Raw genomic sequence first — 23094 nt, 5'->3', positions numbered from 1 at the left:
AATTGTTTTTAAAAACCGATATACCATTAGAAAGCTTACAACTTCAGCTTTATATTGGTACCATTATTATAAAAATTGTATCAGTACTTTTTAAAATATTTAACTTAATTCAGCGGATTAGAGTATTTGCTCACTACGACTCCAACAAGTTATAACACAAACTACCCCTATAAAACCTCCACATTAAGGTTAACTTTATCTGTGGCTTATCGAAAGTTGATCGTACACATCTCCGCAAAAACGCTTCATTTTATTAATAAAAATTTTGGATACGACACACCAGAAGAAGCCGCTCAAGTCGTTGCTCTACTGGAACAAGGACTAAATCAGCGAAGAGTTGCTGCTCATCTGAGTTTGAGCCAATCTGCAGTATCAAGAGGGTACAGGTAGTATCAAGATACTAGTGCCTTCAATCGAAGACCAAGAATAAGCCGCCATCGGTCCACCTCGGAGAGTTCTCGGGCAAATTGAATGCGCGCTTGCCGATGGCGGGTCGTCAATTTCGGGCCTGTGGCAGGCCGTTTAGGGGTGAGATTGGCTTCCTTCAACCATCTCCGTACTGTCCACTCGCTGACAGCCACTCTTCGAACTCTTCTGAGTTCCTGTTGAACATCGACACCGGTTAAGTGACGATTTCGTAGTGAAGTTGAAATAATAAAACGGTCGTCTCTCTCCGAGGTGGACCGATGGCGGCTTATTCTTGGTCTTCGATTGAAGGCACTAGTATCTTGATACTACCTGACGGCGTCCCATTCCCTCTCGCTCCGCATCATGGCTCTGAACCAAAGCCGGACGCGAGAGGTCACCGTCGCCGATCACATCCCTAAGGACACGGCGGTGCTCAGCCCATGCAGGGCACACCGCTACTGTATGCTCCACCGTGTCCTCCGGGTGATCCACGCAATGCCGACACCCGGGCGTTTCCTCCCGCCGAATCCGAAACAGGAACCTACCGAAACTTCCGTGTCCGGTAAGCACCTGCGTCAGGCGGTAGGTGAGGACGCCGTGACGCCTCTCTAGCCACTCCTCAAAGAGGGGACTTACCGCTGCTATAACAGCGAGCCCAGCCCTCGGTTGCGATAGTCGTTGCTTCCATTCCGCCATGAGATCGCGCCGGAGCTCATCCCGCCACGCACTAATCTGGCGCGGCAGTGGACTTTCGCCCCGGCGATGCGCCTCCGCACGTAAGCTATATACGTGCGCGAGCACTTTCGCCTCCAGATCCCACGGCGGTGATCCCGCAAGGAGGTTAGCCGCCTCCCCGGAGATCGTGCGGTATCCACGGATCATCCGAATGGCCATGACCCTCTGGGATGAAACCAGCGCACGAGCTGGTCGTCGCCGTAGATTTGGCGCCCACACCGGGGCCCCATAGAGGGCCATGGACCGCACAATCCCCGCGTACAACCTCCGGCAGGAGGCGTTTGGTCCCCCAAGGTTGGGTAGGAGCCGCTTTAGGGCAGCCCCCGTCCGTTCCAACTTGGGAGCCAAACGTCGGAAATGTTCCTCGAATTTCCACCGACTGTCGAGGACGAGTCCCAGGTACTTCATCGTCACCTCGACGCCGATGGAAACCCCTCCTGCCATGATCTGGAACCCACCCGGAGGTGGCGCATTCCCGCGGCCATAAAAGCACATGGCCTCGGACTTATGAAGCGCCACCTCGAGTCCCAGCTGCCGGATCCTTTCAACGACTATCGCAACCGCTCTCATCATCAGGTCGGCCGCCGCCTGGTGCGACCTCCCGTGTGCTAGTACCAGCGTATCGTCAGCGTAGCAAACCACGCTGACGCCGCTCGGGAGGTCGGTGCGCAGCACCCAGTCGTAGCCTATGTTCCACAGGAGCGGTCCCAGGACCGATCCCTGTGGAACACCGCGCGACATCTCTCGCCGGTTCCACTCACCTCGGTGACCGGGGTAGATGACGGATCTGTCCGTCAGATAAGCCTCGACTATACGACGGAGATAGGTAGGCACCCGATGATATCGTAGTGCCTCCAAAATGCAGCTCCAGGGCAGAGAGTTAAAGGCGTTGGCGATGTCCAAAGACACCGCCACGACGACTCTACCCCTGGACACTGCAGACCCCGTCGTAAGGTCCCTCACGCGCATGATGGCGTCCACCGTGGAGCGCCCTCTGCGGAAGCCGAACTGGCCGTCCGCGAGGTCCGGCCCTGTTCCCGTCAGGTGCGCGACGAGGCGGTTTGAAATTATTCTTTCAAATAGTTTTCCCACCTCGTCGAGTAGCACGATGGGCCGGTACGCGGACGGAGAGTCCGCAGGGCGCCCTGGCTTCTTCACGAGGACCAGTTTACCCGCCTTCCATGATAGCGGGAACTGGCCCCTCTCCAAACATGCGCTGAAAAGACCAATTAGTCGAGGCCTGAGAGTCTCCGAAGCCAGGACCCACGCCTTGCCAGGCAATCCGTCGGGTCCCGGGGCGGTGTTCTTGGCGCCCATCCGGCGCACCGCCACTCTCAGCTCTGCCTCGGTCACTTCTGGTGGTGTGTCGTCGTCGTCGTCGCTGTGGCCCGCATCGGGCACCGCAGGGGGCGGAGTCATGCACGGAGGGATGTAGCCCCTCTGTGATTGGGGGAACAAGGTGGTGACCACCTCCTCTACAACCTCTGGCCGGAGACTCTGTGTCAGCGGGGGAGCCTGTGTGCGGAGCTTGTCACGCACCATTAGGTAGGGGCGTCCCCACGGGTCTCTGTCCAGAGTCTCCAGCATCTCCTGGCGGGCCTGGTTTTTGGCCCGCCGGATTTCCGTTTTTAGGGCGTCTTTCGCCGCCTTGTACCCCTCATATAACTCCGCCTCTCTAGCTTCCGCGTCCGGTGGACGGATACGAAGCCTGCGGTGCCTAGTGTACTGGCGTCGCGCAGCAACACACGCACTGCGCAGAGCAGCCAGCTCTTGCGACCACCAGTACATCTGGCGCTTCCGCTGTCCTGGACGGACCCGGGGCATCGCCACGTCACAAATCCTGTACATGGCGTCCTGGAGCCACCGTGCCTCCTCGTTAATGTCGGCAGGCCTGTCCGGTGGTATCACCCAGGCCTGCACGATGGCGGCTTCCAGGAATAGCTCCCGGTCCAGTTGCCTCAGCGCCCAACGCGGGCCACATGGGGCCTGTCTGACCGGTGGGTCCGCGGACTCAGCGGAAACATCGAACCGGATGTACCGGTGATCGGAATATGTCTCCACCTCCTCCATGACACACCAGTCGACGACACGCGGTGACAGAGCGGGGCTCGCGAACGAAATATCCACAACCGATTCACCCTGCATCCGCACACACGTGGGGACAGAACCCCGGTTCAGGACGACTAGGCCTGTCTCCAGAGCCCAGTCTTCCACCATCCTACCCCGCGTGTCAGTGATCCGGGAACCCCAAGCCAGATTCTTGGCATTGAAGTCCCCGAGGACGAGCACGGGGAGGGAACGGAACCCGACGACGACGTCAACCAACTCCCTCAGGGAGTTGTGGAACTCGGCGAGAGTTCGGTTCGGAGAGAAATACACGCCCACCACAGCGATCTCTCCGAACCGTGCTGCGACACAACCCCGGCCTCTTAGAGCACCCTCAAGAGTCGGGGTACCGGCGGCGGCCGACGAGATGATGGTCACCGAGCCGTCCAAGTCCGCCACCCAGTGATCCCTGGGCGGGACGAAATAGGGCTCGGAGACCACGGCGATATTAATCGACCACTGCGCCATGCTCTGGAGTAGTAGGTCCTGAGCGGCAGCGCAGTGGTTGATGTTCGCCTGGAGGAGGCGTAATGGAGTCACTATTGACAATCCATCACGACCTCCTCGGCGGCATTACAGCCGGCAGCGGCCGCGGCGACAGCAGCAGTAGGGGAAGCGGTTGCTACTGCAGTGGCGGCGGCGGGAACGACGGGGGTGGCGGAGGGCCTAGCCTTGCCCCTGGTTTTGGCAGGAGGGGAGCAGATTCTGCTCCCGGCCCGGTGATTGGCCGGCTTACCAACTGTCGCGCATGCTTGACAGTGTAGCGGGGCGGAGCACGAGCCGGCCCTGTGACCGGGCTGACCGCAGCGGAAGCAGCAGTCACTGCGGTCCACCTCTGAGGTGCACTTAACGCTCACGTGGTGACCCACGTGGCAGCGGTAACACCTCATAGGCCGAGGCTCGAGCAGTTTGACCTGCGCCGAGACCCAGCCCACCAGGAGCCTTCGACCCTCCTTTATTTTCTTGGCTGCTAAGACGGGGCAGCTCACGACAACCGTTCGTAGCCCCGAATTGTCTGCACGGATGGTGCCTGCCTTCACCTGGTCTGCAGGGCACCCTCCCATCCTGGCTACAGCAGCCACTATCTCCTCCGCCGTTACGGAGTCGTCCAGGCCCAATATGCGTAAGTCTAGGCACTTGGTGGGCCTGGACACGCGAGCCTCGTCCGTCCCGAGACACGCCCTGAGCCTTTCGGCAAGAGCGTCAGCGGATGGACCGCTGGCCGCGCCGGGGACCTCCAGTAGGCGGGCTCCAGTCGCCGTGACTTTCATAGAAAACCCGTCTGGGGCCCCGTACTCCGCAGGATTTACCGCCGCCTTCAGTTTGGCGAGGACGTCGCCGTACGTGACGCCCCTTTTAACCGCGTCGGGCTGTAGAGTTATTACTACCGCCGCGGTTTTAGGAGCGACAAGCATTGCCGCAGCGCGCTTCTCCTTGCGCCGCTGCTGCCGCCGCTGCCGCTGTTCCTTTTTCCGGCGCTTTCGCCCCTCTTTGGCGGCCTTCTTAGCCTCTCCAACCACCTGCCATTCGCCGCCATCAACAAGAGAATCCGAGACCGGGGTAGGCTCTACTCCGGTTGGGGCAACAGCTGGCTGACTCACTATGCCCCTGCGCCTACGACCTTTCGGCGCCTTGGCAGCCGGTGCAGCCGGAGCCTGGGCTGGCGAGGCTACCAGCTCTCTCGTCGGCGGTTGCCCTTGAGCAGAGCGGCTTGACTGACCAGAATTGGTCGCCGCTGCAGCTGCAAAGGTTTTTGGCGCTGTTTGACTCGCTGCTAGTGGGGGGCGGAGGATCCTGCCCTCCAGCACGTCAAACCGTTGCTGGAACGCAGCCATTTCCCGCCGCACTAGGCCGATCATGTCAGCCTCCGTTGACTGTGAAGGCTGGCCTCGACCTCCGCGAGCAGCGGCGAGCTCGGCCTTAGCCGACCGAAGCTCGGCCTCCATAGCCGCATTGGAGGCTGTCAACCGGGCCATCTCCCGCCGCATCTCCCCCAGCTCTTTTTGTAAAGCGGTCATCTGCCGCCCTGCTGCTAAAGGCGCCCCGTTTTGCCGAGCGGCCTTCATGATAGTAGCCTTCGCGTGTCTCAGCACTCCGTTTCGGGCGTTCTGGGACTTCTGTCCAGCCACCATACGGAGTGCCTCCATAACCGCCTTGCGAAGGCTAACCTCGCCAGTGACATCAACATTCTGGCCTACTGAGCCCTCGCCACCAGACACCTCCATTTCAGAGGAGTCGGCTTCCGTTGGTTCGGCCTGAGTAGTGGGTACCAGCCTTTCACTGCCCTTTCTTTTACCCCTTCCCCGCGAAGCCGTAGGGATCTTAGAGGCTGGGGCCTCCTGCTCGTTGGAGGACGGCCCTCGACCCTCCTCCAACCTGGGACGTTTAAACGTCCCCCTTTTCGGGCGCTGCGAGCTCACGCTGCGCAGTGAGCAAGCGCCAGATGCGGATGAGGTATCGGACTCAGAGCCCGACACCCTCCGACTTGGGGCCCGTACGGGCCCAAGGGAAACAGAGCCACTCCGGCTCTCTCCAGCAACAGCAAGCGAGCTGAGCTCACTTGCCCTCTCCTCCTCATTCGATGGTGGTTTTAAAAGGTTTTATTTTTTAGCTTCTCCATATAAGTCCCACGAGTATGGGGGAAATAAACGGTCCGCCCAGACAGTGCCCCCTGTACCTGGGTAAGTGTACATTTAGTACTCAACTAGAGGGTCCACCGGTCCTCTAGCTGGGGGTGCGCTCGCGACTGACATACTCCTCAGCCATGCATACCCTCGCCGCGCACCAGAACTTGGTATTGGAGGAATTTTTTATAGAGGTTATCTTCCTCGCGGTCCAGGCGACCAAGCCAAGACCGTCGTCCCGTTTCAAGTCATGCAACCATGAACTCTTCCCGGATTACGACTTCGACGGCTGCAGTCGGGGCACTACTTGTGTCCCGATGCTACTCGTTGGCAGGGTGAGTGCACAACGAGCACCGCCCTTGTTTCTCCGCCACGTTCTCTGCTAAACTCAGAGAAACGGGCGGAAAAACGACCCCACGGAAGCACAGGCCTCGTGCCAACACAAAGCCCGCCGCCTCCAGAACCCATCCTGGGTTCGCCCGCCCCGTCCAGAAGTTTGCTACGGGCAATAGCCACTCCAACCCTATCACTCCCGTTAGGGAGACTATCACCCGTACCCAGGGTGCACCACGGGGAGGTCTTCTGGCGCCGCACCCCAGATAAAGTTAACCTTAATGTGGAGGTTTTATAGGGGTAGTTTGTGTTATAACTTGTTGGAGTCGTAGTGAGCAAATACTCTAATCCGCTGAATTAAGTTAAATATTTTAAAAAGTACTGATACAATTTTTATAATAATGGTACCAATATAAAGCTGAAGTTGTAAGCTTTCTAATGGTATATCGGTTTTTAAAAACAATTCAGTATATTTTTAAGAAAACATCTTCGAATGCGCACATGTAGGTTGAGTCGATTTGGTTGCTCGCGAGTGTAGTTTATACCGCAGTGTATCATGTTTACAGTGCAGCGGAAATAGTTGTTCCAATACTTTACCTATTATACAGATAGATGAAGTAGAAGAAAAAATTTGATGTAGACAACAATATAATATATTTAAATAAACAGATTTTGTACAAATAATTTTTTTTTTCTTTTCATTACTCATAATTAATTACCGTATTTTTTTCAATGTACACAATAGAGTGCGTTTCATTTATAATTAAACTGGCCAAGAAGTTCCATTGTACATAGCAGCTGTCGCTCCGCTCTCCCCTCCACGTTTTTCTACCTGTTCGAGATACTGCTATTTTTATACACAGGTATCTTTGAAAAATGTTCCTATATGTCTACTCAGGTAATATTTAACATATAAATAAAAAAAATTACTGTTTAAAGTGAAAATATATGGTCAAACATTAATTTTTTATAATAATTTGTTTAAACAATAAAAAAATGGAGTGCACAAAAAATTTTTGGGTAAACATTGCAATTTATAGTTTAAAAAACAATATCCCACATCGATCATATTAATTCATTCACTGTAACTCTAATCCGAGGTTTTACGGTTTTGAATGCTCCAGGCACTCCACTATTATTAATTTTGAACCCTTCTTAATCCAATCCCCTTACCCCGAAATCACAAATCCCTAACCCCCTTAAATCCAGTATCATACTTGTATGTCTTCTAGTGTTGCGGGTGTCTATTTATTTTTATTTATTTATTAATTTATATCAGGCAACAAAGGCCCATATCAATACAATAATACTATACTAAAACATAAAATACTATAAATACATAATTCTGATATTAATGATTGAGGTCACACGATGTGACGATGCGTGGCGTCGTATTATCTATATGCGGCGCTGATTGCTTACTATCAGGTGATTCGTCTGTTTGTTTGCCGACTTATATCACACAAAGAGCTAAGCTATGTTTCTCACATGGAAAGATGCGTGCTATGAATGGCTTCCCTACTATCGATACATCGCATACTCGAGCTGCGCATCTTCCTCGCACAGCTACATACCTCAGTATCAGTGGAAACGGTCACATAGTTTCACAGCTTAGCTATTACATCTTCATAGCAAATATAACTACATAACACATCTCTGGTGGAAAACTCCACTAGAATACTACAGATTTTGCTTTCCCTACCTTTTCCAGCACTGCCTGTCTCCTCTTCTCGACCTTGACGATACTGACGAGGTCTCCAATGTTGGACTCGAACTCCAGGAACCTGTTCCATATGTCCACCTGGCTCTCCGGCTTGAGGCTCCCTGAGGATAGCACTCGCTCGAAGAGGACGCGGGTGTTGTTGTCCTCTGTAAATAAGGTTACAGTGTTAACTTTTATTTATTTAAATTTATACTTGATGGGGGGGGCATCCTTTTTTTAGGGGGGGGGGGGATTATCTAACAACTTCTCCCGCCTTGGGTGTGACGAGAGGGAGTGTCAGACTCTTACTGACTAAAAACCACCCTGTTCCTACTCCTGCTTTTCGAGCCGGAGCCCCGGTAAACCCGCTAGGTAAGCCAGCTGAATCATACGGGCTGGTAACCAACCAATGAGAACCCTTAGTACGAGTTTGATTTACGTTTGAAGTAATCGAAACGAGAGCGCGTTCGGCATCGTGATTGGTCGACGCGAATGAACCAAACAATCAAAGCGCCGAACACGCTCTCGTATTGATCTCGTTATAAAAAAAATCCCGTATGATTCATAACTTCACTCTCACCAGACGGCGCCACCATCGAAAATAGTCACCCCCCAGCCAAAACACTCACCGTTCAAATGAGACAGGTAGTCGATATAGCAGAGCACGTATTCAGGAATGTGGGAGAACTTCTTCAGACCCAGCTCGAAGATGCGGAACGCGATGTTCTTGTCTTTCGAGCAGTAGTACTCCATCAGCGCTGCGGCTACGAACACGTGGTAGCGGGATCTGGTGGGAGGGCGGAATATATAATTTTTTTTTTTGTTTTATAAAAACATAGCCCCACACTAGGATTTTCTCCTATGTCGTGGGTACGTTTACAAACATACATGTTCACATACACATGACAACCAGACCCGAAACAACAATTTGTGGATCACACAAAGAGTTGCTCCGTGCGGGAATCGAACCCGCTACCCGTTGCGCGGCAGCCAGTTGCCCAGCCACCGCACCAACCATGCAGTAAATGGCTCTCGATCTCTAAACTTAAATATATAGAGCGAGTTTATTGTTTGAAGGAATTAATTTAGAAACCACTCGTTCGATTTCAATACTAGGGATGATAAAGAAATATTAGACACGTATTTTTTATTTTGTCATATAAGATAACAATACTTAGATAAAACGAATTAAAGTTTGGGAGTGGAAGCAAATACGTCATTTCTGTGTATAAAACGTACCTAGAAGTGACGTCACGCGATATTTCAAATCAATATATCTCCGAAAGTATTTGTTTCCGTAAGAAAATAAAAATTAGTCATCTACCCTATTTCTTTTTTTTTGTTTATTAGTCCATTTGTCGAGGAAGGCTATTGAACATCACGCTACGATCAATACGAGCCGAGCAGCGGATGAATTCACAGTAAGTTTAAAAAAATAATAATGGTACCATGCATATCCTTACTTAAAAAAAAATGTTTTAGCACATACCTAGAATCCTCCCGAGCCCGTTTGAAGACAGTCCTGGCAGACTTGATGCCTTCAGCTCGCCTGGCGAACTTCATATATTGCACGAACGCCAGGGTGGGGTCAATGTCCTCCATGTCCAAGTAACGCGTGTATACTTGATGTACCTGGGTGTGAAATTATAATGATATAGTCGTCTGTATAGTTTCGAGGGAGGATTTATGAGTCCCGGTTTGGGTCGAAAGTAGTCGGGCTTCTTCGATGTTACCATAAGCGAATTTTTCGCGCAGTAGACGGATGATTGGTTGCCGAGTAACGTGTCGTAGGTTCGATTCTCGTACGGAACATTTTTTTTTTGTATGATCCACAAAATATTGTTGTTTAAGTATGGCGTACGTATGTTTGTAAACACGTTTAAAAGAACTCGAGCAAAGCTTTTTCTTTTAAGGGGGGAAAATTATCCAATGTCTTCTCCCGCCTTGGGTGAGGCGAGAGGGAGTGTCAGGCTCTTACTGACTAACACCACCTCGTTCCTACTCCTGCTTTGAGCTGGAGCCCCGGTAACCTGTTATGTTGTCCGCAGCCCCAGATAGCGAAAACAAAGCAGCGGGTAGAAACTAGTTTACACTATGAAAAAGTATTTGTATCCCCGAAGGGGTAGGCAGAGGTGCACATTACGGCACGTAATACCGCTATACAATGTACACACACTTATCACCATTTGTGTGTAGTAATAAGTCCCCTGTATTAAGGGGTGAGCCTATTGCCATATCCTGGGCACAATTCCAGTTGTTTTACAAAACCCTGTGTGTGAGTGGAACTCCTTGCCGGAGTCTGTGTTTCCTGATGGGTATAACCTGGGTGTCTTCAAAGCCCGAGTGAATAGGTTGCTTATGGGCAGACGTGCTCCATCGTAGGCCGCATCATCACTTACCATCAGGCGAGATAGCGGCCAAACGTCGACCCATTTAACAATAAAAAAAAAACCCTTACCTTATTATAATGCAGTCTACTCTCCTCATAGTCGGCGTGGGCAAAGTGCAATAGCGTGGACTGTTTCAGAGGTCCACTGGTGGCCCTCTCGTACACAGCTGCTGCTTCGTCTGAGAACAGACGCGCCGCGTTCGAGTCCTGTGTGGTGCAATTGTGGTGTTAATGTTAGGGAATTATATAAGTTCAATATAATTTAAGTGTAAGAGAGCCATGTTTCGGCCGAAAGAACCGGCTCGACCGCAGTGATACCACGGCCTTACAGAAAACCGACGTGAAACAACGCTCGCATTGTGTGAGTGAGGTTACCGGACGCCCAATTACCCGATCCCCCAACAATCCTGAAATTCCTAAACCCCAAAAGGCCGGCAAAGCACTTGAAGGCGGCCATTGCTTACCATCAGGTGATCCGCCTGCTTGTCTACCGGATTATACCATAAAAAAAAAACAAGAGACAAACGCTAAAAGGCATTTCTCTACAGGCTCTTGTGAGATTAGGTGTCAATCTTATGAATACATCTCTGTTCCATCGGAGATTAAAATTACAAAGTCAAAGTCAAAATTATTTATTTCAAATAGACCAGGAAGGCACTTTTGAACGTCAAAGCAAATATAATATTAATAACGTCTGTCTGTCGGTCAGTCCTCTAGTGAAGCTATTTGCTCGTTCCAAAGTGTAGTTTCCTATGGAGAAGAACGAGCAAGAAACTCCATAGGTTACTCTTTTTCAATCAGATTTACAATACAATTTTTGGTTACATTGTTTCGATTGCTTCAACTATGTGAGAACAATGTAAAACTAATATACAGTCAAAGCGATAGAACACGCTGTACAAGCTAAAAAAATATAGCTCAGATGGCCTAAAGAATCTGTCTTTAAAAAACCTGTCATGTCTGTCTATTAAATAAAATCAAAGTTGATCCACTTACCCCTTTCTCCTGCAGCAGCTTGGCGGAGTGGTCGAGGAACTGCGCGGCCTGGTGCCAGACGTCGGGGTGGTGCGCCAGGCACAGCAGGCACTGCTCGATGGCGAACATCACCCGCCGAGCCACCAGCGCCGTGTCCTCCGAGCGGAGCGGGTTCGATCGCTCCCATGTTATGTACTTTTTCCATAGTTCCACCTGTTATATAGGGAGTCAATGCTGATATCTATACTAATATTATAAAGCTGATCTTTACATATTTAATTCGTTTTATCTAAGTACTAGCTACTTCCGCGCGGTTTCACCCGCTCTGCTTGGCTTCTATCAGTCATAGCGTGATGTTTTATAGCCTATAGCCTTCCTCGATAAATGCACTACCCAACACAAAAAGAATTATTCAAATCGGACCAGTAGTTTCGGAGATTAGCACGTTCAAACAAACAAACTCTTCAGCTTTATAATCTATTATATTAATTATATTATATATTATTATATATTATATAAAAATAAGTCGGGTTTTCCTTCCTGACGCTATAACTCCAGAACGCACGAACCGATTTCCACGGTTTTGCATTCGTTGGAAAGGTCTCGGGCTCCGTGAGGTTTATAGCAAAAAAATTCGGGAAAACTTCAAGAGAAAAGCAAGAAAACGGGGAAACCATCGGTGGCGAAACGGAGTTCGCCAGGTTTGCTAGTATATTATATAAATTATATAATTATATATATATATATATATACTAGCTACTTCCGCGCGGTTTCACCCGCTCTGCTTAGCTCTTAGTGGTCATAGCGTGATGTTTTATAGCCTATAGCCTTCCTCTATAAATGCACTATTCAACACAAAAAGAATTATTCAAATCGGACCAGTAGTTCCGAAGATTAGCGCGTTCAAACAAACAAACAAACTCTTCAGCTTTATAATATTCGTATAGTATAGAAGTATAGATTGTTATCGTATATGACAAAATAAAAAAATACATGTCTAATATTTTTCCATAACCTAACTGACGGACTATATAGATTTTTAATTTTCATTCCCAGTCATCATCCCTATTATAACTTAAGCATAGTTTTATCTATAAATAAGTCAATGAGTAATCATCATGTTTTACAGACTTTTTTTGGCTAATAAGTACTTGGATTTGGCGTAGCTATAAAGACTTTTTTTACATTTACTTAAGTAATTTTTAGTTTAAAGCTGATTAGTCTATTCGCAAGGTAAGCATAGTGTAGGGCGCCCTCCAGCTAGGTGGAGTCACGATCTGACGTTATCCCCAAGGTGGCTGGTAGTGGTTGGATGCATAGAGCTGAAGATCGTGCTCAGTGGCGTGCCATTGAAGAAGCCTATGTCCAGCAGTGGACTAGAACAGGGGCCTTAATTGTTTCAGAATGGTCGATCACTGATCAGCGCAAGAGGGACGGAGCTATGTGGGTTGTATAGCTCCATCCCTCTTGCAGCGCTCAGTGATCGACCATTCTGACACAATAGGGTATTATACTACTAGTCAAATTCAATACTTTTATCGAAATGTCAAAAACGTTACTTTTCTATGAATTTTGTATGACATTGCAAGTTATGACGTCATAATTTATTTGCGTCAAATAGCATACTTATTACGCAAAAAATAGCAAGAAAAATTAAATAAATAAGTATATCGTCAAATGAATGAATGAAAATACGATTATTTTGGGATATTTTATTATATTGAAATATCAAAATAATTTATTTTTGACCTAGGAAAGTACCCAATTTTAATAGCAGACTAAGGCCCCTGGTTGATGATGATGACTCTATTCGGACTTTATTTGGACCCTTTATTTGTTTACTTCATGTTTATAACAATTCTTTTAATGAATACTGCGCTAACATTTCCACTCAATGCGCTAACTTGTGCAAACATACGATAATGGCGAACTCCGTTTCGCCACCACTGATTTTCTCTGTTTTCCCTGAATTTTCTTTGCAATAAACCTCACGGAGCCCGAGATCTTTGCAACGAATGCAAAATCGTGGAAATCGTTCGTGCGTTCTAGAGTTATAGCGTCAGGAAGGATCACCCGATTTATTTTTATATTATAGACTAGCGACCCGCCCCAGCTTCGCATGGGTGCAATGGTGATATATTATACCTAAATATTGTATTATACATAAAAACCTTCCTCATGAGTTACTCTATCTATTAAAAAAAACCGCATCAAAATTCGTTGCGTAGTTTTAAAGATTTAAGCGTTCATAGGGACATACAACATGACAGAAAAAGCGACTTTGTTTTATACTATGTAGTGATTTACCTGTTTCATCTCCTCCCTATCAGCAGTGGGCGGTGTGGCCGGCATGTTTCTGTTCAGACCTCTAGTGACTGTCTCCAACTCCTTGGCCACTCGCCTCGCGTTCATGTACTCCCGGGAACGCTCCATCGCCATTCTTTCAGCTGGGTAAAGTAAGATTTTTTTTTTTTAAACTTTGCCCCACGTTAGGATTTTCTCCTGTGTCGTGGGTGCGTTTACAGACATACAATTTCACATGCACATGACACCCAGACCCGAAACAACAATTTGTGGATCACACAAAGAATTGCTCCGTGCGGGAATCGAACCCGCTACACGTTGCACGGCAGTCAGTTGCCCAGCCACCGCGCCAACCGTGCAGTCAAGGTACTTATAAGGTCGTTATTTAAAAGTGAACTTTATCGGGTAGACGTTATGTCTTTTATTCAATTGTGAATACAGTGACTGCTTTTGGAAGCCTTACGTATTGATTTTAGAAAACTGTTTGAGATTTGGAAAGCTATTTAGGGTGCTTTGCCATCAGAGATGTGCTATGCTACGTTACTGTGAATGCGTTTGGCTTCCATCAATCATATTCATTGGTACACATAGCTTAGAACTGCTGGAAACGGACTCAGCCAAGCTATGTTTTAGATAATATATTTGATGGCTTCCCTACTATCGATACATCGAATATTAAGAAAGAAAAACACATTTATTCCACACGCAAAAAAAAAATACAAAAAGAAAACAATGACATGTAGGTACAGCAAAAATTTTACAATGCATGTATCTCGTCTGCGGTGAAATGGGACCAGTTCAGTATGTGCAAGACAGGGCCTTGCGCTGGTATTCTACTGGCCCCAAGTGACTCACGGACGTGCAAGCAAAAACGGACAAGTAATAAAAAAAGAATCGATTTATTTCATTAAGAGATGGGCGAACTATAACAAACGGATTGAAAGGTGTGATCTTACCAATAATAGTGTTGATGCTTTGTTCAAACGCGATGTAATCCTTCCATAGTGTCTCAATGCCTATTATAGGGGTGGTCACGGCTCTCTGGTACACCTGTTAAACAAGGTAAATATTAGAGAAGGTGGATGCGTGTGTTCAGCGATTGGACCAACCGCCATCACATCAAAGTGTAGCGGAATCGATTTCCGCATGAAGCAATACTCTTTTACTCACCAGCCAGCCCCCACCTCTACTATCAGTCACCAATTCTATTTCTGTTCAAAGGTTGCCTGAGAGAGATCGCTGTCAGCGATAAGGCCGCCTTTGTACCTTACCATCCTTTAACTTTACATGTACCGTAAAATAGGCTACTTTCCTACTAGTCAAATTCAATACTTTTTTCGAAACGTCAAAAACGATATTTTCTATGAACTTTGTATGAAATAGTGCATTATGACGTCATAAGTTTTTGACGTCAAATAGCAGACTTATTTCTAGAAATTTAGCTAGAAAAAATCGAAAATTAAATAGTTCATCAAATTTATGAATGAGAGTGTGATTATTTTTTAATATTTTATTGTATTGAAAAGTTGTAATAATTTATTTTTGACCGAGGATAGTACCCAATTGTATGTTTGGAATTGCGACAGGTGTACAATAAAGATTATTTATTTATTTACTCTTTAATTATTTAATCCACAATTTGCTGTCCCGGGTCTGAGTGTGAAGTGTATGTGAAATTATATGTTTGTAAATGCACCCACGACACAGGAGAAAGTATTAAGGTGAGGCAATGGTTTAAAACAATGTGGACCATTTTTTCAAAATTTAAAGACCAGTATCTTACCTTCCTCACAGCAGATATCTTCTGGTTCTCAGCGTAAGATCCCACAGCCTCCACACTCTTCAGAAACGTGATGTAATCGTTCCAGATTGGGTAAGCGTGGATATCCAGACCGATCTTATCCAGCGCAAAATCGTATGCTTGTGCCATTTTTTCCCTGGAGAAATATTTCGATTAATGTCAAATCTAGATAGCGCCCTGAACAGTCATCTCAAATATGCTCCTAATTTTTTGTCGTCGTCAGTATATGGGCAGTCTCGCGACGTCTCTCTTTAACCTGGCGCCCTAAGGACTTGCCTAGTTTGCCTTAGGGACAGTACGGCTCAGGCTTAAGCGCACTTGGTAGGTATATGACCCGAAAATGGACATAACTCAAAAGAAAACTACAGATATGTAACTAATACTGAAATTAGTGATTAGTTATTTAATCGTTTTGAATCTATGTTAAAAAAAGCCTAAAACGATTAAAGGTTTTGTATTCAGATCGGTTGTTAATTTCGACACTTAAATGCGGGCACTTGAGATTCTCGTTAGGTGTGCAAGTATCTAATATTGTGAATTGCATTGAGCATTAAAGAATACATGGCAAAAAGGACTTGCCCAGTAAAATCACACCGCCTTCTTTTACTAAAATAATAAGTGTTGCTATTAAAATCTTCGGAGACTTATTTTCTGAATATCGATCCATAAAGACGATTGGATTCGATCCCAAGCTTTTCATAATATTTGTATGATGAGTAGATATACGTACTTATAAGTAGGCAGCATGCACTTGGTCTCCTTGACGTAGTTGAGGTACAGCCTCCACAATTCTATGTTCAGGATCTTCATGAGACATCGCTGGAACAGCTGATTGGCCAAAAACAACGGTTATTTTCAAATGCTACTCTAGTACTGCTGGATTTAGGGTCCCTCCTAAACCTAACTAAGGGTCCATTTATACTAGCGCAGAGTCGAAGCGCATCGAAGCGTCGAATTCTTTACAACGAAAGCGAATTCCAGCGAAAACGCGCGCATTCGCTAGAATACGCGCGATAGTCTATTGGTGATCAACACCGACGCAAGCCAATTTCCGACTGTACATATCGAGTTTGGCTTTATATTCCGCACTCTGAATGCTATTTTAACACCTATGATTGGGGATGTATAGTATTGACATTTAATAATTATTGGATTGAAATTGCATTGAGATTGAGATTAGCTTCAAGAATAAGCGTCCAGTACCCTTAGTACGAGTTTGCTTTGCATACAAAGAAAACGAAACGAGAGCGCGTTCGGTGCTCTGATTGGTTGGTTCATTCGCGCCGGCCAATCAGAGCGCTGAATGAAACTCGTACTAAGGGTACCCTTACAACTTGTACAGGTTGCAGATATGGATGTGTCGGTATCATGGATGATTTATATGTGAGGAGATACGCTAGAGAGAGATATAGGCTATTACTTTTTATTAGAGACGGATTAAACCAAGAGAGCGTCCTAAACAAGCACAATAGGCGCACCTAATTTTTTTTGGGCGCCTCCGTTATTTTCTGTAACCTGGCGCCCTAGGCATTTGCCTAGTTTACCTTAAGGAGAATACGGCTCTGCTTTTAACTTTAGCCGTAACTAACACCTGTGTCATGATATCCATTTATTTACAAATGTGTGTACACAATATTACTGCATATGCCATAAATATAGTTTGGACCCTGAATCCAGCAGTTCATTTCATTTATTTTTTTATTAATAAAAATACTATGTAATACTTACGCTTCCATGAATTCATCAATGACTTACCTGATTCGGACATGAATAAGATTGCATGTCGACACATATTTGCAAAGGAAAATATTGGACAAGAGGAAGATGGGGCTATGTGTTATATAGGTAACCTAATATATGGTACGAGAGCTAGCAACGTCGAAAAAACAAGCATTTCAAGAAGGCCAGTTTTTAGATATATTATGCCTCTCAGTCTCCCAGACATCATACGGGCTATCTGGCACCTGGTAGTCGTTGCGTTCATCAGTGCGCATCGCATTTGTACAGGTAAAATTTCAATTTTTCAAACCATTTCAAGAAGTTATTTTTTATTATTATTATTTTTATTGAACTTATAGTAACATGAATTTCTTATTGCCAGGCATTTTTCATGTTGTTTAAGGTCTGCCAGGCGCCAATTTTGAATAAAAAAAAAATATTTTTCAAATCATTTTAGTATGGCTGAAATTTTAGTATGATGTTATTTAAGTAAGAAAAGACCCAAAATTAATTTGCCAAGCAGTTATTCGGTTGTTAACCTTCAGCCAGACCGATCTAAAACTGAAAAATGATGTAGTATCATTTCGCTTGGTCTAGAAATATTTGTCGAACGAATTACAGAGAAAGGGATTAAACAACCGGCCAAGTGCGAGTCGGACTCGCCCATGAAGGGTTCCGTAGCAGCAAGTAGACGACTAAAGAAAAAGTTATAAAATAACTTGGTTTTACATAGTGTTTTTATGAACGACAAAGTTATATTTGTGGTTTTGGAAAATGTTTTATTTCTTAAAAACTAATAATGGTATCTCGTTCAAACCAATTTTAGTTGAAACATTTTATTGAAATGTATAGTATATATATTTTTTAATTTCCTCACTCTCTTATTTTAAAAGTTAGAGGGGGGTACACTCATTTTTCCACTTTGGAAGCGTCTAACTTTCAAACGATTGATTTTGACGAAAAATGGCTTTAGGAACCTTAATGTATTTTTTAAAGACCTATCCATAGATACCCATCACGGATATGTTAGCTGAAAATAATTTTTTTTAAATCGGTTCCATGTATGGAGTGGCCCCCTTAAATTTTTAAATTTATTAATTTTTATTCAAAATTCGAATAGCGGTTACCGAAACACATCAACCTACAAAGTTTCAACTTTGTAGGCCCAACAGTTTGGGAAATAAATGGCTGTGACATACGGACGGACGGACAGACAGACGGACAGACAGACAGACGGACAGACAGACATGACGAATCTATAAGGGTTCCGTTTTTTGCCATTTGGCTACGAAACCCTAAAAACTATCAAATTAATTCGTAAATTAATACGGTATCAAAATACTAATTTATTTTTGTACAAAATTAAGATATCTCAAGTATAAAAATAAACATAAAATTGAATGGTTACATGAAAATTAAGGTTAATTATTATGTTATCGGCTTACTCACGTAACTGTTTGACGAGGAACTCGACTAAAGTTGAAGATGAGCTTCTAGCATGGCTAGAAACTAGTCGAGTTCCTCGTCAAACAGTTACGTGAGTAAGCCGATAAAATAATAATTAATTTAGTATAATGCTCACGAAAGACTTATATATTTAACTTACATTGACTTTATATTTAACTTACATTTACTTTAACTTAAATTACAAAACGGAGAAATCTTGATAATCATCTTCATCACTGCTGTCGCTTTCATTGTCATCATCGTCTTTTGCATTATTATCATTTTCTAATAAATTGTTATCTGCAACTGGTAAACATTATATTTTTTTGGCAAAGAAAGAAAAATTGATTAATACTTTCTACTCGACTAGTTTCAAGCCATGCTAGAAGCTCATCTTCAACTTTAGTCGAGTTCCTCGTCAAACAGTTACGTGAGTAAGCCGATAACATAATAATTAACCTTAATTTTCATGTAACCATTCAATTTTATGTTTATTTTTATACTTGAGATATCTTAATTTTGTACAAAAATAAATTAGTATTTTGATACCGTATTAATTTACGAATTAATTTGATAGTTTTTAGGGTTTCGTAGCCAAATGGCAAAAAACGGAACCCTTATAGATTCGTCATGTCTGTCTGTCCGTCTGTCTGTCCGTCCGTCCGTATGTCACAGCCATTTATTTCCCAAACTGTTGGGCCTACAAAGTTGAAACTTTGTAGGTTGATGTGTTTCGGTAACCGCTATTCGAATTTTGAATAAAAAATAATAAATTTAAAAATTTAAGGGGGCCACTCCATACATGGAACCGATTTAAAAAAATATATTTTCAGCTAACATATCCGTGATGGGTGTCTATGGATAGGTCTTTAAAAAATACATTAAGGTTCCTAAAGCCATTTTTCGTCAAAATCAATCGTTTGAAAGTTAGACGCTTCCAAAGTGGAAAAATGAGTGTACCCCCCTCTAACTTTTAAAATAAGAGAGTGAGGAAATTAAAAAAAATATATGCTATACATTTCAATAAAATGTTTCAACTAAAATTGGTTTGAACGAGATACCATTATTAGTTTTTAAGAAATAAAACATTTTCCAAAACCACAAATATAACTTTGTCGTTCATAAAAACACTATGTAAAACCAAGTTATTTTATAACTTTTTTCTTTAGTCGTCTACTTGCTGCTACGGAACCCTTCATGGGCGAGTCCGACTCGCACTTGGCCGGTTGTTTAATCCCTTTCTCTGTAATTCGTTCGACAAATATTTCTAGACCAAGCGAAATGATACTACATCATTTTTCAGTTTTAGATCGGTCTGGCTGAAGGTTAACAACCGAATAACTGCTTGGCAAATTAATTTTGGGTCTTTTCTTACTTAAATAACATCATACTAAAATTTCAGCCATACTAAAATGATTTGAAAAATATTTTTTTTTGGATTCAAAATTGGCGCCTGGCAGACCTTAAACAACATGAAAAATGCCTGGCAATAAGAAATTCATGTTACTATAAGTTCAATAAAAATAATAATAATAAAAAATAACTTCTTGAAATGGTTTGAAAAATTGAAATTTTACCTGTACAAATGCGATGCGCACTGATGAACGCAACGACTACCAGGTGCCAGATAGCCCGTATGATGTCTGGGAGACTGAGAGGCATAATATATCTAAAAACTGGCCTTCTTGAAATGCTCTCTCAAAAACGTTGCCAGCGCTTATACTAATATGTATAGGACATAAGACATTTTGAAAGTACTTATCGAATGATCTACTAAAGGCCTGATACCCTATATAGGGTGACTGGTAATTAGTGAACGATATTTAAACACGAGATTGTACTCATGATTACAAACAACTTTCCCAAAGGTCATTGACTTGTTTAGAGAATAAAAGATATGAAATAAGTATCTATGTAAACTATTTGCAATTCAGGAACTTGTTCTACAATAACTGTTCTCAAACATGTCTGAATCGATATAGGCTTTTCAAGTTTAAAGAATCAATGTTATGTAGATTTTTAATCTACATTATACGAGTTTACTTGGTAAACTCATTGTATAGCTTTCTTATTTCATAATATCATTACATCACCAAATATCGAGAACCCTAAGTACCATTTAGGTAACACATTAACAAGACTTACATTTCTTCCAATTACACTCTTTCTCCTCCCATAATAAGTCCAAATTAATCTTTTTTTTTATATTAAATATAAAGGAATTCATGTAAAGGGTAAATACGTGTCGAAAGTGAGCTTTATTGGCAAATGTTAAAGTAATAAATTAAAACTAGTCGAGTACCTCGTCAAACAGTTACGTGAGTAAGCCGATAACATAATAATTAATTTAGTATGTTTCACGAAAGATTTGATGATAGGACATAATTTTTCAATTTCAACAATTTTGTACACATATTAAAAAATATACAATTTGCCTCAAAAACTCGCCTCCAGCACGTCTGAACACATCATCCCTAGCCGAAAAAAAACATTATATTCAATCATTTCCCTTTTATTTTCTTATCATTACTTAAGTACATAAAACTACTTACTGCGACAATTTTGAATTATCAGTCTTCTATCAATGTCTTAGGGTTTATATTACTTTGAACGTTATTGTGTGCCAATATAATAATAGTCCATTTTTCAGCCCCTCGTTGTAGTGATCGGCAGTGTGACTGTCGAACAAACAGTCCCGAATTCGATTCTTGAGTAGGGTGTGTGTTTTTCGAAAATTTCCCAGAAATCAAAGATCAAAGATCAAAGAAGAAGAAATCAGAAATCATATTTGGAGTTATCCATGGAATATGATAATAGAGTCACCCCTATTACATTGGACTCATAACATAACTAGTGAAAAGTTAGGGACAATGTCCAAGTAGCGTCATTTGACGAATGCATGCATCCTTCACAAACAATAGACGGTCTACAAATTGCACAACTTGATTCCCCCTAATCCTTTCCATCATTGAACCACAAGACAATCGGCGAAGCGCCACCGCTTCATGGTAGATATCCCACCCACTCGCACGAAGCGCTTCGCTTCAAGCTTCCTTGTGCGAACTGCTAGGGAGTGGAATTCTTTGCCGGAGTCTGTGTTTCCTGATGGGTATAACCTGGGTGTCTTCAAAGCCCGAGTGAATAAGTTGCTTATGGGTAGACGTGCTCCATCGTAGGCCGCATCATCACTTACCATCAGGCGAGATAGCGACCAAACGTCGACTCATCAAACGTAAAAAAAAACAAATGCTTGCATCTTGCTTAAAAACAATGAAAACTGTCCACGAAACAGAGACGTTAAATCCGCCTATCGTTTTTGACGAATCCATGAATTCATCAAACACATCTGCTACTTGTTTTTATGGAATAGGGAGCAAACGAGCACACGGGTCACCTGATGGTAAGCGATTAGCGCCGGAGATTTCCCGAAACTAAATCAGCCACTATATTGTACATATATCTATATTATTTTGCAAGCAAAATTAAACCTAAATGAACACACAATAACATTCAAAATAATATAATCGTATACTCATCACAGTCTTAATAAGCTTAGCGTTGAGTCCTCCTAAATTATTTATTTATTAATAAATATATCACAGCTTATTGTCTATAAAGGTATATAGTTCAACTTATAATTAAAAGCTTATATACTATAAATAGAAAGTTATAATAAACCAATTTATCCAGAAACAATAATACTGACCTTTTCGACTTTTTCAAAATTCCTCGCTTTCATCTGTAATCAAGAACAGATATTTCAATAACAAAACTATTTACAAGTCATTAAATTACCATTAAGGACTATGTCTTTATAGAGTGAAAGGATGTTTTAATTACTTCTCTGAGTGCGGCGAGAGGGATTGTCAGACTCTTACTGACTAAACACCACCCCCTCTCTACTACCGCTTTTGGAGCCGTAATCCTAGTAAACTGTTAGGCAGTCTGCAGGTCCAGGTCAGCATCAGCCTTACTGGGTCCTGTATGTTGTGGTCTGAAGGCTGAATGCCGTAAGCACGGGTCTGGTTCTGGTCAGGCGGCGAGTTATCTTTACTCGCCAACTGCAGACCTGCATTTATGCAATCTCAGACACCTGTAGTGTCTCTTGCATCGTCTGGGGCGCGAGGAGGATCGATCCCTCACGCATCCTGCCTCCTCCACAAGAATCTAATATTATGAGAATTGAAATAAAAGTTGAAACCCACCTCCTGTTCAATATAAATCTTCCAGTATCGGCCCGTAGTTGGGAAAGCATTGATCAGCTTCTCGTACATGGGACGTACTTCATTGATGGGCCTCGTTTGGGCCTCACGGATGAGTAGGGACCAGGAATCCACATCGTAAGTGTTGGCTTCAACCGCACGTTGAGCTCGGCTCAGCCTTTCATTACCCCAGTCCTAGAAACACGGAAAAGGTTTTGATGAAATGGTGAAATTATCTTGAAGCTATATTTGTTTTATACTAATTTGTTTATGGGGGCAGAGGTTATTCCTATAATTATGACTCAATTAATAAAGATTGTCATGATTCTTATAGTTTATTTCTAATAATT

General features: G+C 44.0%; 1 protein-coding gene and 1 long non-coding RNA gene across 2 annotated transcripts in view; both read right to left on the bottom strand.

Moving 5' to 3' along the window:
- Positions 1-23094, bottom strand: part of LOC126912006 (uncharacterized) — an 87831-nt gene that overhangs the window by 7019 nt on the left and 57718 nt on the right. The window lies entirely within an intron of this gene.
- LOC118280369 (protein suppressor of forked) overlaps positions 1-23094 on the bottom strand; it is a 30747-nt gene that overhangs the window by 7019 nt on the left and 634 nt on the right. Inside the window, exons 2-12 of the mRNA XM_035600367.2 lie at positions 22748-22939; positions 22249-22281; positions 16108-16205; positions 15360-15513; positions 14533-14626; positions 13580-13719; positions 11294-11485; positions 10367-10504; positions 9398-9540; positions 8538-8695; positions 7909-8075 (exon numbers count right to left, since the gene is read on the bottom strand). Of these exons, the coding sequence (XP_035456260.1) occupies positions 7909-8075; positions 8538-8695; positions 9398-9540; positions 10367-10504; positions 11294-11485; positions 13580-13719; positions 14533-14626; positions 15360-15513; positions 16108-16205; positions 22249-22281; positions 22748-22939 (1509 nt within the window). The remainder of the gene's footprint in view (positions 1-7908; positions 8076-8537; positions 8696-9397; positions 9541-10366; positions 10505-11293; positions 11486-13579; positions 13720-14532; positions 14627-15359; positions 15514-16107; positions 16206-22248; positions 22282-22747; positions 22940-23094) is intronic.

Source organism: Spodoptera frugiperda, chromosome 21, assembly GCF_023101765.2.
Source record: "Spodoptera frugiperda isolate SF20-4 chromosome 21, AGI-APGP_CSIRO_Sfru_2.0, whole genome shotgun sequence".
NCBI classification, from domain to species: domain Eukaryota; kingdom Metazoa; phylum Arthropoda; class Insecta; order Lepidoptera; family Noctuidae; genus Spodoptera; species Spodoptera frugiperda.
Note: the sequence above shows the minus strand (reverse complement) of the source record. Positions and strands in the feature narration are given on the sequence as shown.